This window comes from Cyprinodon tularosa, unplaced genomic scaffold (assembly GCF_016077235.1).
Source record: "Cyprinodon tularosa strain WSP-4 unplaced genomic scaffold, ASM1607723v1 ctg20, whole genome shotgun sequence".
NCBI classification, from domain to species: Eukaryota; Metazoa; Chordata; class Actinopteri; order Cyprinodontiformes; family Cyprinodontidae; genus Cyprinodon; species Cyprinodon tularosa.
In genome coordinates this window covers 910,561-928,067 of record NW_024038734.1, presented here as the reverse complement: position 1 = coordinate 928,067, position 17,507 = coordinate 910,561, and the positions used below count along the sequence as shown (strand labels likewise).

The following is a 17,507-nucleotide window of genomic DNA, read 5'->3' as shown; positions in this document are numbered from 1 at the left end:
TAGTGAAACACAAGCTCTGTTTCGCAGCAGAGAGGCTCATTTCTGCATGCTCTCTGTTTTCCACATCTCTCCTTACGCCGTCCATTTTTGTGTTTTTTCCAATAGATCTGTGTTACCTGCTCGTTTGCATCCATCTGTTTCCATTTTTTCTCTCTGCTATCAGTTTCTGTCCCTTTCTCTGCCTCTTTCCACTCTCACTCTCGTCCACCTGACTCTTAGCGGCCACGCAGTCAGGCCGTCGGGCTATATTTGGACCGTCCAATGATTAAAAGTGCTGGTCTAACCTCAGCCTCAGACAGGCCAATCCATCCCACAGACACCCCACCGCTGCCACATAGAGGTTGGGGGAGAGGCTGAATAATTTATGCACAATATCGAACATGAAAGAAGACCTAGTAACACTCCAAAGCCCACCAGCACCCTTTCCAATCTCTCTGGGTTGTTGAGATGGGTATACTGCCTGGAAGTGCGATTTTGTTTGTGAGTCTGTGTGCACACCCAAGTTTGTTCTCAACGACAGTATTTTCATCTGCGCTCAAATTTCATGGGCTGAAAAATACAGAGAAATCTGTAAATTGGAAGCAGCAGTCAGAAACGGTCAAGGAGCACTCAGAAGAGCTCTTTGAGGATGAGTAATTTGCTTACAGATTTTCTATTTTTCCCAAACATGTTGCAAAGCAAACCTTTAGCAGGAGTGAACCAGCTGATGGACAGCACAAAGGGATTTAGAAAAGTATTCCCACTATCTTCATCTGCTTTGCATTCTGTTGATTTAGAATAAAAATGGATGTGTTTTATGGTGAGTTAGTGTGTTAGACCAACAAATACGACTCACTAGTGAAATCTGTAGGAAATAAGCATGATTATTAAATCTATGCATTTGTCTTCAGCAGAGGTGGGTATTCAATTCACATGACTTTGACTTGAGTCATTAATTTTCTGACTTTAGAATTGAATTGAAATGATCCTCAGAGAATTGTGACTGGACTTAGACTTAAACAGCAATGACTTGAAGCTGTTTACTTAAAAAAAAAAGGTTTTACCCAAAACCTAAAGACCGAAACAGGGGTTACACTTTATAATAATCATACAATGGTAGACACACCATTTATTAATGATTAACAGATGGTTTATTATTGTTTGATTAATGTCATCCCTACCTGTGGTCATCAATCTCTATAATGCATATCCCCCAACCCCAAGTAATTGCCATTTATGCACTATTTTTGCACGCCACGTATCACTTTACTTGGATTTTCACTTTACTTGGATGTAGTTTTTACATATGCATATAGATATACATACATACATATACATACATATTTATATATATATATATATATATATATATATATATATATATATATATATATATATATATATATATATATACAGAAGAGATATATGTGGTGTATATATTTGATCTCTTTTTATCTCTTATTTTTATTTTATATATATATATATATATATATATATATATATATATATATATATATATATATATATATATATATTTTTTATATATATATATATATATATATATATATATATATATATATATATATATATATAACTGTAACTGGAGCGTGTAACAAAAGTAATTTCCCTCTGGGATTATTAAAGTATTTCTGATTCTGATGTATAAACTATAAAATGATGAGCACCGTTAACTAATTTCACTCATTCCCTATTAGCAAACTCAGACCATCTCTCTCTAGTTATGTGTGGTTGAGCTGCAACAGAGTCAATCAAATTGATCAGATTTATTAAAATCACAAATATTCCCTAGAAGAGTAAATTCTTAGGGGTAGATAAACTTCAAAGTACTTTATAAAGAAGGGAATGCAAAATGCAAACACGAAACAAAGGGATGGAAGAATTTCCAACTTTTGTCCAACATTTGAAGTTGCATAAAAAATTATATGTGGTGATTTTCTTTTGCTAAGATGAGATAGCTGACATCAACTATGAGCGTTTCTGAACAAGACTTAAAATTGTTCTCAGTAGCAAATTTTCAGTTGTCAAGGTTTATTCATTTAATGATATAGAATCAGTAAAAAAAAGCACACATAGTCAATTATTTCCATTTAATGTATGATTAAAATTTGTTGAAAAAAAAAAAAAATTAAAAAAAGACTTGGATTTGCTTAAGAGTCGACTCTGACTTTACTGTATTTGCTGGTGAATGGGTTATATCACAGCTCCACTATTCAATGAACTAGCCTGCTGCTTGGTTTCTTACATTGCAGGACCTGCTGATTAATCTGTGTGTGTCTGACCTCAGTAACCATGACAACATTGGCCAGCCACTACTGCCCAGCAATAAAAAACAAGAAACAAAGGAGCTGGCTGAAATGCAGGAGGTAGTGGAGTTGGGCATAGAGTCTATTGATTTGAGGCTAAAGACATAAGGCTAACGAGAAACTTGCAAAACAGTGGCTTGGTCTTTTTAACCCTGTTTACTGGAATAATCCTAAATAACATCAAGTGCAACCAATCCATATACAAACAAAGCAGTTGAAGCCAAATATATAGAGTAACACAAAAATTGTACACTGTAGTGATCACTATTTATGAAAGGGGAAACTTGATGATTTCAAAAAATAAAACATGTAAAGTTCTGCCTATAGTGTCAATAAAGGTTTATCAGGAGTTGGACTGGTCTTCTTGAACATATGAATGTTGATCACAAAAACACGTGGGAGGCAAAGAAAGAGAAACTAAATAAGACAAGAACCCTTGGACTAAAATATGAGGAGAGTGAAATAATCACCTGGTTATGTGTTCATTTAATCTGTTAAGCTTTTAGCTCCAAACAAACAAAAAAAATGTTTGATGCATATTTTTGGCAGATCTTTTGGAGTCGGCAAAATAATATTGCACAGGCATCTGTTGGGGGCATTTCTGGTGGTCTTTCTGCAGCTCATATAGTTTAGATTGATATCCAAATGATGTCATATTGAAGAAAACTATGAAATATATTGTAATATAAGCTTTTGCAATATTGTCCAGCCCTACATGGAGGTGGGTGTATCATGCTGTGGGACAGGGAATTTTGGTCTGAGGTTGATGTGAAATAGCCTCGTGAGACCATCCTGATCTCGCGAGCTTTCAAGGTTTCACTCGCAGATCAGTTTGGAGACTCTCCGTTAAAGAAAATTTGGAGCCGTTCACCAAACGAACGTCCAATCAGTGTTGGCTTTGAGGCGGGTTGAGGTGTGACGCAACGAGAAGTGCGACAGTTCAGTCTAAAGAACATGGCGGCTTCAGCCGATGAAACTAGCGTTAGCGTGGCTATCGAGCAAGTTTTATCGGAATTACAGAGTATTTCTTCACTGAAAGAAGAGCAAAACACTGCTCTGGAGGCTTTTCTCAGAGGAAAAGATGTTTTTGCTCTTCTCCCGACTGGTTTCGGCAAGAGTTTGATCTATCAATTGGCTTGTGGTTGTGTTTTCGTCGTCGCTCTGTTAGTACGTCATATGCTTCGTTGATCTGATTGGTTTATTTGGCCCGTTTATCACCAACATAGGCCAATCAGCTAACCAGTATTTTCGCCCCTTCCCAAAATTACTTCAACGGAAGGTTTCCATATGGATATGCGGAGCAAATCCATCTGGCAGATACAGGTTAGATGTGAACATGGATGAATTGAGGGTGATTATAAAAGAAAAGCTATATGTTTGCAACAGTTTAACCTTCTATTAGAGCAACAGGCCAAAACACACAACCTGAGCTGCAAAGGAGACTCTGTATTAGAACGGTCAAGGCAGAGTCTAAATGGGAATGTACAGTCAGATTTCTGTGAAATAAAGTGTATAGATCTGAAAATACCTTATGCTAAAACATCAGCTGTTGCAATTGCAGAAAAACGAAACAACTTTTAAGATTTTTGTTGGTGAAGCCCTTGAAAGGCACCCCTTTCCCATTCACTTGATAATTATACAATTCTTCCTGTTGCTCGATCAAAACAAATCCAACAAATTACATTTTAACGTTTGAAATAAAAGTGGCTAAATATAAAAAAAATTTAGGATGTAAGTACGCTCCAATTTCCACCGTTGAGGAGTGCTAGTGATGGGGGGATGGTGGTGTGCATTTCAAGACACAAGCCGAAAAAGTTTGTATTTTTCACACAGAAACAATCAATAAGTTCAGTAATACAGTAATACTGACTAGCGGCTTTGTCTTCCTACAAAAGGATTTGTGCTTGAGCTGCAGTGTAGTCTCACCTCCCAAGCGCCCTCGTAGTTCTGCTTCTTGAGGCGGACGGCCCAGTTATCGAGGCACGCATCAAAGCAGTGGTCCATGCTGAGGATAACAGGCCGACTCAGGACCACCCCTGGAGGGCCGCAGCTCACAATGGGGCTCAGCAGGGTCTGGCAGCCGGCCAGCGGTAACCTACAGCAGGAACAGGGATAGGCGTGAATGTGTTAAGATGAAGTGCTTGCAATTATTTAGATATTAGTGGGAATTTACTGCTCTCTTTGTGGCAGGGTATGATACTGTCACCCCTTCAAATTACCCAGCAGCTGGAATGCAGAATAATTAAAACCTGCCGGACTCAGAGATGAGCTGGGCCAAATTTGGGAGACTGGCTTCCATTATAATACTATCTCAGCAGGCCGCGTTGGCTGGGCTTCTAGAGGATGAGTGCAGTAAGCCAGATAAACATTGCTTTCCAAACAATTCATTTAACTTAAACAGTGCACATCCTTGTAAAAGGCTATGTTATTTATTTACATCCCTCCTCCGCAGTACTGGCACAGCCTCTTAAGCCATTCCTAATGGAACAGTAGAGCATCAAAACAAACAGCCTAGTGGCATTCAGGGAAGACTGCCAGTTAGACAGCGCTAAAGAGACCCACCTTAAATCTTCCTTCCGCTGAACAGTGAGATAAATCTCATAGATCTTTCCTCTGGGGATGGCCTCGGGAGGAATGAGCAGGCTGATTCCTAATGCAAATAACAACAAAAGGGAGAGAAATAGGAGAGGGGCGTGTGAGCATGTGGGGGACAGCCTCATTTGTTCTGACTGAACACTGCTTTTGTCATCCCACAAAGGGAGCCAGCCCACTTGACAAACTGTACTCATGAAAAATAACAAAATGGCAAAAAAAGCAAATCTATTTTGAAGGTCAGAGGCAGCCTCCTTCAGGTGCAGCGGTTGGAAATCTGTATGCCGGCAGCCGCGGCGGCACACGTCCCCGATGTCAACAATTAGCTGAGACAAAAGCGCGCGCTGCAGCACAGTTTAAATGTCCTCCGTCTGCCACAAAGTAGATAATTGAGACCATGGAACAGACTACTTCAGGAAAATTGCACTTCCCCAGGAGATTGTTAGAAATGTACGTCGGAGAATACGGGGAGATACTGAAGCAGTTTGAGTGCTGCAGCATTTATGTTGTGATTCCTCAGCTAAAATTACCCACTCAGAATGCCATTTAGAATATGGGCCAAACAGCGAATGTGACACTATTTTAACAATTTCTCATTTTTTTAAACCGGGTCCGTTCAGCATCAAACTGCATCTGTTTGAATGGGTCGAAGGTGCCTGAATGTTTGCGTTCGCATCTGAATCTATAAAGCGTGCGCTTGCTCTGAAGCTGTGATGAATGACAGAATAGCTCCTTTTACTGGATGCATGCAAGTGTAAGATTTCTTTTCCATCCTGAGTCCCTATGAGAAGATAGGTGCCAATGCGTGGTACAGTCAACATGGCTTTCAGTTAATCCACGCATAAAGAATCTGTAAGAGACGGGAAGAGAAAACACACAGACACAAAAACAGAGGGAAAGCATCGGCAAAGGAGAACAGGAAAAAAAGGCCCTTTTCTTCCAGTAGATACTGTCGTGCTGGCATCAGCTAATCTGGACAGCCTACAAAGAGCCAAGTGGAGGAACTATCTTCCGGTATAATTATATAAGCTCTATGCTCTGCTGCTGTAAGAAGGAGAAGTAAAACAGCAGAATGATGATGGACTTTTTTTTTTTCATTTTAAATTGTATCTGGATAATCTTCACTTTGACTAACTTTATTCCTCCATTCAGGCTCTTTGCACACGGATGACATCTGTGGATATGGGCTACAATTTGCACCTGCTCTGCCATTAGTCAAAGGCTTAATTGGAGTCATTTGCACAAGGTTTTATTGCAGGGATCTTTCTGAGCAGAATCTTTGTCATACAAATTAATTTCATCTCAGAACATTCATTTTTAACTTTTCATGTCTGCTTTGGAGTAAAGATCACCGATAGGGCGTTTGACCAAATTATTCACGGACGCCACCGAGGGCAGAGCTACACTTTGCTCCACTGTCCTTTCGTTTATGTTTTTTTTTTTATTTTTTTTTTAAAGAAAATCAATTTATTTTACAATAGTTTATCATCCATACAACTAAAGCGCATGGCCATCTTTTCTAACTGTTTTACTATTTTGTTGTTAAATGTTTTTCCATTAAAATAAAATCGATCCTTCAAACAAAAGGTTTCAATGTAAAAAGTTATCTGTTTATATAAATAAGGAAACAGAGTTTTCTTTAAAAAAAAAAAAAATGTTTTAAGGTCACCTGATCCGATATCAGAAATCAGTCCGATATCATCCAAAAAACGTATATCTGAATATTTTGGTCTCAATATCAGCAAGCTAATAGAAAAACTCCACTTCTATCCACATTTGTTTTAAAAGTAATCCATTAGTTGATTAAAAAAAATGGTCAGCTGTTCTCATTCCTGTTGTAACTATTGAGAAATATCCATTGATTAAGCCTTTTTTAACATTCCATGCTAGATAATAAATAATTAAAGTTGGTATAATTCATTCCAATATCATATCTGGTCAAAATCTATATCAGCTGCAATATTTGCATCTTATTATAAATGAAATTCCAGGTAGACACCTATGATGAACCCAATGGTATCAGTTAGCCCCAACGTTTAGAACAACCAACTCTACTGAAAAAAGTAACCAAACATAGCTAAAATAGAAGTGTTCAGACTGCATGTTGAACCACTGCGTGCTAAAATAATTAAAATCAGGTGATACAAGCAGAATTTAACTCTGATAAGATGTTTATCAGATAGTAGTCCATCCATTTAGAAAAATCCAAAGAGGACTCCAAACTGATTGATACCTGTTACAGTTTGGATCCTTTTGATTTCCACTGTTAAAATCCAACTTTATCTATCATGTAAAACGTGTTTGTTGGTTTTGAGCCTAATTTAAAACCAGTAGGACGATTGAGAGTGTAAAAGTGTTTTATACAGATTGTGATTTTAGTTCTACTTCATTTACGTCATCCATGGAAGGGTGCAAACGTTAGCCAAAGGGCCGATTCCAACAGTCTGGGACTAACCTGCAGTACAGTCAAAAAGTGTTGCTTTGCTACTTGTTTGACTTTTTACCTATTGTGTAAGACAGGGGTCCCCAAACACCGCGCTGCGGACCGGTACCGGTCCGTCAGTCATTTGGTACCGGGCCGCACAGAAAAAAATAAATATATATATATATATATATATATAATTTGTGAACGATCAGAGTCTGAGGGATGTTTTATTTTGAAAAATATAAAAAAAATTGGGGTATTCTCTCCCAATTGTATCAGTTGGTGCATCTATGCCTCTTGACACAGGTTAATTCAGGTCAAGAAGCATCCTATCTATAACATCCTATCTTTGTAAAGCGGGATTTTCTGCAGTCACAGCGACCAAAACAAAGCTACGGAGCAGACTGGACATCAGGAGCACACTTCGTGTGTCATTGTCTCCGATTATGCCTAGATGGGTTGGGCTTGTTTCGGAGAAACAAGCTCAGGGCTCCAACTAATTCAACATAATGGTGAGTTTTATTTTTATGCTGTTTGTATTTGATCTTATGCCAGTCGTATCATTTTATTTGATCGTATTTACCCCGCACACTTTAACCTCCTGACTACCAGGAAAAAAAATATTGTCCAATCACCATTTTTTAAAAATTCTACAATCTTTGTAAGGTAATTAGAATACTAAAAACATTTTTTTGTGAAAATAAGTTTTTATTTTTGAAATATTATGCGTCCTCTACAGTGGACATCAGAACGCCATACATTCAAAATTGAACCTTGATGGCAACCAGTTAGTCCCAAAGAAAATAACCAAACATCAACATAAGAATGAATTTTTTATTGACAACACTGTCCATCATCACAGTTGTTTTTCTTTTATGTGCTTAATTGCTATGAAACTTCAAAAAGCAATTCCCCTTCTTGGAAACGCAAAGGAACACATTGCACTTTGTGCACATCACATATGTTTGCTTGTGCAGCCAGATCTTCGACACCTTGACGCATGTGTTTCGTTCACCATCTCTGGAAGATGGATGGCACCATAGTGTCTCAGAGCTCCATTTGGCTGTGGTTTCCACTTTTGACGTGGAGGAGTGAAGTCATCTTAACTTTCACTTCCGATTCCTGCTTGGGCCTGAGTAGTCAACTCCTCACCAAGGAGCAGTTTGAAGTTGAACAACTTCAGTGGTTTCTTCCCCCAAAACTAGCTGTCACTCTTATACTGAAGCCATGAGTTGGTGATTGCCAGGTAAAAAAAGTGGACGCACTGTCCATTTCCAAGTGCGAGAAGCCATTCTGTAGAAACTCAACATTCGGTCAACCAAATCCACGCCACCCATGTTGGTGTTGTACTCAGCAATTGCCAGTGGCCTTGAAACCTGGACAAATCTTGTCTTTCTTGGACCATCTTCTGCGTGTGTCCTGAGGTTCAATGCCATAGGCAGAGGATGCCATGACAACTGGCTTGTTGTCCAACCATTTCATGACAACAACTTCAGGAGGGTTTCGTCTGACAACCATCTCTGATTCACCTCTACCCTTCTTTTTTAAGCTCTTATCCTCTATGATCTTACAATCCTTTGAAACCCTGTTACTCATGAGTGTTCCAGTTCCTGTTAACCCTTTTGTCGTGAGGGTATCAAGGAGATTGATTGTTGTAAAGAATCTATCAAAGAACAAGTGAGTTCCTCAAGGAACAAACTCTGCCAAATGAAGAACAGCTTGTTCTCCAATGCCATTTACTCCCGTAACTTGGAAGGTAGTCTTACCTTGGTAGACTACAAAGTCCAAGACCAGACCAGTTGGTGCAGCCAAGACAAACACCTTCAATCCAGTTGGATGTGGTTTGCCGGGTATGTACTGGCGCACTGGGCATCGACCAGTAAATGGAACAATTTTTTCATCAATGCACAATTTCCCTGTTTCGGAGCTCTCTGAATTAACTTCCTCTTCTTCTGCCTCAAACAATGCATCTTCACATTCTTTATCAGACAACTCTATATTTGAGTCTCCATCAATAATCCACAGTAAAATTCTCTCTGCATCTGAGAACGACTCCCATTCTTGTCATTTAAAAAATCAACAGAAAAAAACAGAACAAAACAGAGGAAGTAAATACAAATGTCCACTGTAGAGGACAATTTTTCAACTTTTAAATTCTGCTATAAAATACAGTGAAAATACTTTATAAAATGTTTCAATGTGTTGCTAAGAGACTTGTTTAGAATATGCCAACAAAATTTTAAACCAAAATTTGCACAATAAAAAGTATTAGCCACTTACTTTTTCTCTTCCCATAAAACCTGCTTGTACTGATGGCTGCCATTTTCTGAATGAGGTAAAGAAAGGTATAAAAGCCCCACCCCCTCACATTTGGTATCATTGAAAAGCCCTAAATGTCCTCTGTAGATACCAAAAGGAATTAATTCAGTAGTATGCAGTGGGTGGGAGATATTCAAGTTTACAAATGTCCTCTGCAGAGGACAAATTTGAACTACTGTTAGTCAGGAGGTTTTAAAGGCCGGTCCGTGAAAATATTGTCTGACATATAACCGGTCCGTGGCGCAAAAAAGGTTGGGGACCGCTGGTGTAATAGACAAGAAAATAGTTGTGAACCAACCATAGCACACTGCTAATGTTGCTAAAGCCACATCCACATGACCGTGCACACAAGTCAAATTATGGAGCTTACCATTGAGAGAAAGAAAAGGGTTATGACTAGGGCTCCGAATTAGACCTTTTAAAATTTTATTTCTCCTAAAAATGATAAAAAGTTAATTTGAAGACAAGCTCAGACAGATCTTATATATAAAACATCAGGTTATGTATCTTTTAAAAGTTGAAAGCATACAATCTGTGTTGAAACCTGTTGTATGTTTCTAGTACGAGAAAGACAAAGCTCACTAATCCTGGCTGATCAGCTCAGTTATTTTGGCTTTTAACTTTTTAATCAACCCGAACAACAACATAGAAAACTTGTTTTCTTTTGATCAGTTTTCTTTTAGAATAACTAAAATAACTAAATAACTAAACAGTATTTTTAACTTGATAAAACATGATTTAGGCTGATATATCTGTCCACCAATAACTGTTTAGCAGGTGCTGCGGGTTTATTGGAGTGGTGCATTTAGGGGAAAATTCTGCACAAAATCCACCTTAATGACCAGCTAAAAACAAGCTGTTAATGCACTTTTGGGGCCCGATCTTGTCCCTCTGAACGTAATGACTGCTTGTTTTTGCCTCATATTAACGCCCTGAAACACATTTAGGTGTGTGTGTCCTGGTACAAACCCATTAGAGAGCCCATATGAAGGAAGTTAAAAGCTGAATAAGACATTGAGATGTTTACAGGACTCAGCTGTTCCTAATAAACGCTCCTTGTTAACATCCAGTCGGACACATTAAAGCAGGTGTAATAAAGCAACAGAATGGACTTTATCTCAGAGCAGTTCTTCATAAACTGTAGCAGCAGATGTTAAATTATTTGGACGACTTATGCAATGTTTGTTTAAAGTTTAGCAGCATTAGAGCAGATTACTGAGATCTTCTTGCCAGAAACAGAGAGAGAGTGTCTGGATATTAAACGTCTCTTGTCTTTAAAGTCTAAGTGATGCCTCGTGTGGTGAAATGAGGAAACTGCTGGATAAACTCATCGAACCGAAACCATTCATACAGTGTAGTTGTGTTATTTAGTGCCACAGAGATCTCAAAAGGAATGAAAACAAACAATATATTGGGTACTCTTCAGTTGGGCAGCTGAGGGATGACAGAAACTAAAAAATAAGCTTCTATGGATGGCATCAGCTTTTATAAGCTTAAATAAGCATATGTGGAGCCTTCCGTAAGCATTCAAACCTCTAGAATTATTTCACCTTCTGCTGTGGTAGAAAATAAGCTTCAATGTTCTCAACTGGGATTTTATGTAATAGAATGACACAAAGAAGTGCATTATTGTGAATTAGAGGGAAAAGGGATTATTTTTAAACAAATAATCCAGAATCTGGAAGGTTTATTTTTTGGATTCAAGCCAACTCTGATAAATATATTTTAGAATAATTGTGTCGCTAAATATCTACCAGCTTTATACATTTAAAAACTTAAAGGTTTGCTCAATAGTCTTTAAAAAAAAAGCTCACATTCAATCATGGAATAAAATGAAATAACCTTTGAATATTACGTTCATTTCTAAGTCTTCACATAAATAGCAACTGAATTTAAGTCTGAACTTTGAATGAACTGTTCAAATTAATGTGGTTTGGTCTAAACAAGCTGAAGGGGAACTTTCAGGTCTGCCCAACTTTTATCTCCTTTCAACTTCCCATCAACCCAGATCAGCTTCCGGAGTTCATCTAAGCATGAGCATCTACAAGGCATGATGCTGCCACCACCGTGTTTCATGATATGTGCTCATGGTGATGTAAAGTTTTAGCTGTAGCATTTTACATGACGCAACATTTTTTCTTTTTTTATCGCATCAGAGCCCAACACATTCTTCAAATAATGACGGCACAGAACAGGTCATTAATTGTAGGGGAATCATTTTAAAAATAAAAATTTTTTCTCTCTATTTGCATATATATCCATCCATCCACCCATTTTCCGTCTCGCTTATCCCAAGTGGGATCGCGATATCTATCTATTAGGGGTGGAACGGTTCACAAAATCCACGGTTCGGTTCGATTCACGGTTTCGTGTTCACGGTTTTCGGTTTGGTTCGATTCGGTATATGTTGATTGTTACACTGAAATCCCATAAAAATTTATGAAATTAATGAAAAAATCCCCCCAAAAATAATGGATTGTAATTATTTTAAATGATCCGCGGAAACCCTGGATCATTTCCGTATGTTTTGCTGCTTTGAATTTAATCATCTGGCGCACGCTCTCTACCATCTCCAAGGGACTCAGAGGGGAGCGGACGAAGCCACAGTGGAGGCTGTAGGCTTTACTTTTAGCAGCCGGTGTGGAGCGCAGCGGGGCAGAGCGGGGGTTGCTGACGGAGTATGCGGGATTTCGGAGTTAGCATGACATGTTGCTGTTAGCATAAACAAAACGTGTTGCACAATGCTTGCACACTGTTGCACTTTTATTCACATCTTTCTTTCCGCCGTCATTGTAGGTCACTCTAAATGCAAAGCGGTCCCATACAGCAGACCTATAAAGTGCTGCTGGCGCGTCTTCCAACTCCTGTTCTTTCCCACTCGCAATACCCACACAATTCTCCACAACAACTGATTTTTTTCCCTGCTACACCGGCTAAGCTGCTTCGCTTCTTCTTCTTCTTGTTTACTACTGGTGGTTGGCTTTGGTCGCAGTACCGCCACCTTCTGCTAGGGACTTCGCCTATAAGAAAAAGGAGCAGCGCATGAACCGAACGCAACACACGCGAAACGAACCGAGACAGTCGAACCGAACGGTTCGGACGGTTTTCATAAATCGTCCCATCCCTAGTAACTATCTATCTATCTATCTATCTATCTATCTATCTATCTATCTATCTATCTATCTATCTATCTATCTATCTATCTATCTATCTATCTATCTATCTATCTATCTATCTATCTATCTATCTATCTATCTATCTATCTATCTATCTATCTATCTATCTATGAATTTTGACTGTTTCAAGGTAAGGGCGCATATGAATCATATTTATATGTATGGACTTAGAATTTTTAAGTTACAGTAGATGTGATTCACATGGAAGAACACATGTATACCTGCAGATTTGTAACGTTTTATGTTCAAAGCACAAGTAGTTGATGTGTTTTTGTATCTGATTTTCATAGGAAAATGTGAATCACAAGAGATTTCCATTTTCACGTTTTTCAACATTAAAAGTTCCGGATCCACATGTATACATGTGCTTTTTCATCTGATTCACATGTGAATTGTCGTGTGTACCACATACCGTAACAGCTGACATGTAGAAAATGGGTTTCACACATTATTCTCACATGTGTAATTCAATTTTTTTAATTGTTGCTCTTTGACTCTTTGATAGAAGCTGCAACATGAATGAAGTACCCACCTGTGTTGGGGATGGTCAACCTTCCACCCAGGAAGTTGAAGGTCCCATAGGAGGTGTTGGCCACATCACGGGGGAGAGTTTTAAAGTAGGTCTGGGTGGATAGCCTGCTCACAAACTCAGCGGGGTCTGAGTTTAGCTTGCCGTTGTGCAGAGTGTGCGATCCGTTGGGAAGGGGGTCCAGCAGAGGGCCGTTACTCATGGAAAACTTCCCAGTGGTATCGTGACGGGAGCGCAGGGTGCCCTGATAACTGGTGGTGGTGGTTGTCAGATCAGGCTGGATGGTGAGCAAATGGGAGTTCTCTGTATGAATAATGGAAACAGAAAAAGGAAAGCAGAAAGGGAAAAGTGTGAATCTCAATAAGTGGCATGTGGGAGGAATGGGGGGGGCAAAACATCCCATAGACCTCACTCTCTAAAGCTTTTTGCAACATGCACAAATAAAAATAAATAAAGAAACAAGGACTGAAAGAGACACATGGTACAGAAAACAGAGCATTCATACAAACACACACAAGCTCTGCGACACAAACGCAAATTCCACCCGAGACGCTTCAGTCCCACCCCCCACCCCCCGCTCCATCACTGCCTGCCTTTTTAGCAGCCTCACAATCAAATCCAAACAGAACTCGGTTGCAGCTTAGAATCCAGAATGCATAAAGGCTTTTTATTTCACGGTGAATCACAGACACTGCAACCCAGTTCCCCGTCTCCATCCGCCTCAGACAGTTGTATTTCTATTACTCACTGTTAAACCTCAGAGGCTCCACACAGGCTGTAAACAGAGTAGGTACATTTCCTGACAATGAGGTGGTGGCGAAATATAATGTGTCAGGCAGGCAAATAAACAGCTCATGAGCCACAAACACACACACCATCACGTCATAACTCTTCCTTGGACCACAGACAACTTTAAATGAGTTAACACCACCTCCACAACCACAGGTTCAAAGCTACATGTGGACGGATGCTTCATGGTCACAGCGGGTTGACGGACAGACGAGGGTAAAACAAGGAACAGTGTCCTACTGCAGTGGGGAGGCCTTCGTGGCCGTGGCGCCCACACACCTGGCTTGCTGGGCTTAATGCCCATAGGCTGGAAGCCAGTGGTGAGGATGGAGGAGTCGGCCACGTCGGCATCCAGGCCCTCTTTTTTGCGGCGGTAGACCAGGACGACCACGATGAGGAGCAGGGTCAGACAGAGGGCCACGGCCACCATGCCCACGTAGAGCGCCACATCCTCGGCTCCACTCACGGCTGCAGGCAGAAGATGAAGAAAAATCCATTAATCAAGATACAGTGAAGGGGGGATGTGTGTTCTGTTTATTTTCTCAGTGCTCTTGATCCAACGCTGCTGCTTTTTTATCTCTGATTTTGCTTTAATCATTTAGAAAAATATAATCTGATAAAATCCAATTTCCTAAAATATATTTCCTCTAAATCACAGTAAAAATAGTATCTTGCATGTTTTTACAACCTTCCTCCAGAAAAGTGTAATCTTTAAGCATATCTACATCTCTATAAAGATCCTTGGGCTACAGTAGAGATGTAACTCTTTAACTATTTGTAGATTTCTTGCTGCACTTTTATCATTTTCCTGCTACGTGAGCAAGGTTAAAAACAAGCATCTACTGTCTTTGGACAGCAGGCCTCACATCTGACGTCAGAGGCGAAGCTGGGGTGCAGTTCCCCTCTAAACCAGAGGGGAGCAGCAGTGATGCCATCATGTGGAAAGTCCGACTTTGATATTTTAAAGTTAGCATGTTAACTAAAAACTGACCACAAAAATACAGCAATGAATTATTCTTAATAAAATATTATAAAATAGGGAGAACTATACAGAATTCATGCTCTTCTAAGAATTAGCTTTTATATTTTATGTGGATGAGTTTGTCTCTGCAATCATCTCGGAGTCTTTTATCTAATTACTTAATGAGCTCAACTCATCAACCTATTCAGTACATTATGAAAGTCCATAAAAAATTCAAAAAGTAGCAATGTATAAATAATATTATTAGGAAAATATGGATGTTGCACTCATTCATGTTCCAGTTGGTTCATTGTGATCAGGATAGATTGACCCTGAACTGGTTTCAGCATCTAATAGTTTTCACCCACCACTGCTCCCAGAAGGTCTGGTCTCCACCTTGCAAAGATTTAAACTGCCAAAGAAGCCCAGCCTTAGATTTCAAAACAAGAAAATCTATTTTTCCCCCACCAAAATAATATAATTTGTGTCAGTCTCTTCTTTTGGGTAATGTACCAAGTACAGAATGTTATAATACTTTCTTATTATGTGGTAACATTTTTATTAAATTTCTTATTGAAATTGCAATTTACTATATGAAACATACAGTCTTCTGGCTACAAGCTTTTTCCAAAGCCTGGATGCAGCGTATCGTGGGTTTGAGTTCAAAGTTACATTTTTTCATCCAAGCTTTACAAGATTCAGAAACTTCTTAAAACTTTGACTATTAAATAAAGCTGCTTGATTTATGTCCAATAAATTGTCCATCTGCACTCAGATCTAAGTTATTGTAAAATGCAAAGCTAAAATAAAATCCCAAATGATTTAAAACCATCTGATTTTCTATCTGGTATAGACTAGTTTGATGTAAACTGGCTACTGTTAGCATCTTATATCACAAAATATTATTTTTGATTTATTAGTCAAATCCAAATTTTGAAAACAAACAACTCGAAATATATTTATTGAACTTAGAAGTGCAATTAGACTATAGAGGAGTCTAGTGGCAACAAATCTGGAATCTTTTCTTTATTCCTGGATTCTTTTAGAATAAAAAAACAAAGGTGTGGAAAGATGACAGAAAATGCTAAATCTAAGGGTAAACATAGTTAAAGCAAGTGAAATTATCAGTGCCCACAGTAACATTACTTTATTTGATTCCTTAAATGAAGACTATTGTATGAAATTGGACACTTAAGATTATTTAAACAAACTACAACTTATAAATCCTTTTTTCTTAGTAAAATATAACAAAAACTTAGTGCAGATAATAAAATATTCTACAGTTAAAACACAGAATATGTTCTACTTATCTATTTAAATACTATGTATTACTTTGCTTATATTAACATAAATTGTAAAATGTATTAATGTTGTAATGTATGTAAGTGGATATTTTACAGTTGAAAAGCTTATTCAAATAAAAATAAAAGTAAATGTTTTTTTAAAGAAAGTGTATTGTGTATGTAAATTAGATGATGTCGATGAAATGAGCGTAACTGCTCTTAAAATGAGATTATTAGATATTTTGGTGCTTTGATAACTTCAATAAGATAACAGAGATGTTTTTTTTCTTATTTTAAACATAAATCATCTTAATTCATTGACAAAGTTTTTCCTTTAACAGCTCAATTTAAAGAAAAAAACTCTTATTATAAGAAAAATGTAGATATATTTTTGCATTGCAGCTTCCCTATGCTTTACTTTCTGTTACTCTCCCAATGTAAGATGACAGGGGGGAAAAAAACAACTAGAATCTATGTTTTTTATTGAGTTATAATGACAGCATGAGAGCATTCATCCTCAAAAAGTTCATGGAAAAACAAAAAACAAAAAAAATGAATGTGTGGAGTAGTGTGAACTATGTGTGAGTGTTTTTTTTTTTGCAGGACTGGATTTGCTACAGCTGTCTCCCTGTGCTGCTGGAATTTGGTGGCGGAGGTGGAGGATTCTCCAAAGGCCTTTGTGGAGCACCATTGTGCCTGGAAGCCACTGGGGCGTAGTGCTGTCAACCGAACACAGCCAAGGAGGGGACACAAGGAGCGGTGCAGCATTGAGGGATGGGGGAACAACGGAAAAGGTTAGAGAGCTGCAGGCAGCGTGTGTGCTGAGTTGACAACAAAAGGAGGAGGACAGGGCAGAAGAGAGAGGACGGGAACAAATGTAGCAGATGGAAAATTACAAAAAGGAGGGCTAAGTAATGAGCCTGACTGAAAATTTCTGGGAAATTCCCATTTTTATCTAACATATCCCAAAATAAATCAGATCAGGACCTGATGCCTTACTTCGTCTTTAATATCTTCAGGCATTTAGGATCATATTGATGCAATGAGCACTAACAAAGAGCTGCATTAACCTTTACAAACAACCATTTGACATTTTAAAATGGTGTTAGTGAATCCAAGGCATGCAATAG

The 17,507-nt window shown here is 38.5% G+C and overlaps 1 protein-coding gene across 4 annotated transcripts in view; it reads right to left on the bottom strand.

Annotated features, from left to right (window-relative positions):
- Positions 1 to 17,507, bottom strand: part of unc5a (unc-5 netrin receptor A) — a 249,116-nt gene that overhangs the window by 30,382 nt on the left and 201,227 nt on the right. For 2 of the 4 annotated variants that reach the window (XM_038284572.1, XM_038284574.1), the window contains 4 exons: positions 14,374 to 14,601; positions 13,348 to 13,647; positions 4,866 to 4,953; positions 4,230 to 4,398 (listed from right to left, as the gene is read on the bottom strand). In XM_038284572.1, the coding sequence (XP_038140500.1) occupies positions 4,230 to 4,398; positions 4,866 to 4,953; positions 13,348 to 13,647; positions 14,374 to 14,601 (785 nt within the window). The remainder of the gene's footprint in view (positions 1 to 4,229; positions 4,399 to 4,865; positions 4,954 to 13,347; positions 13,648 to 14,373; positions 14,602 to 17,507) is intronic. The other 2 variants (XM_038284573.1, XM_038284575.1) reach the window with 1 other exon arrangement.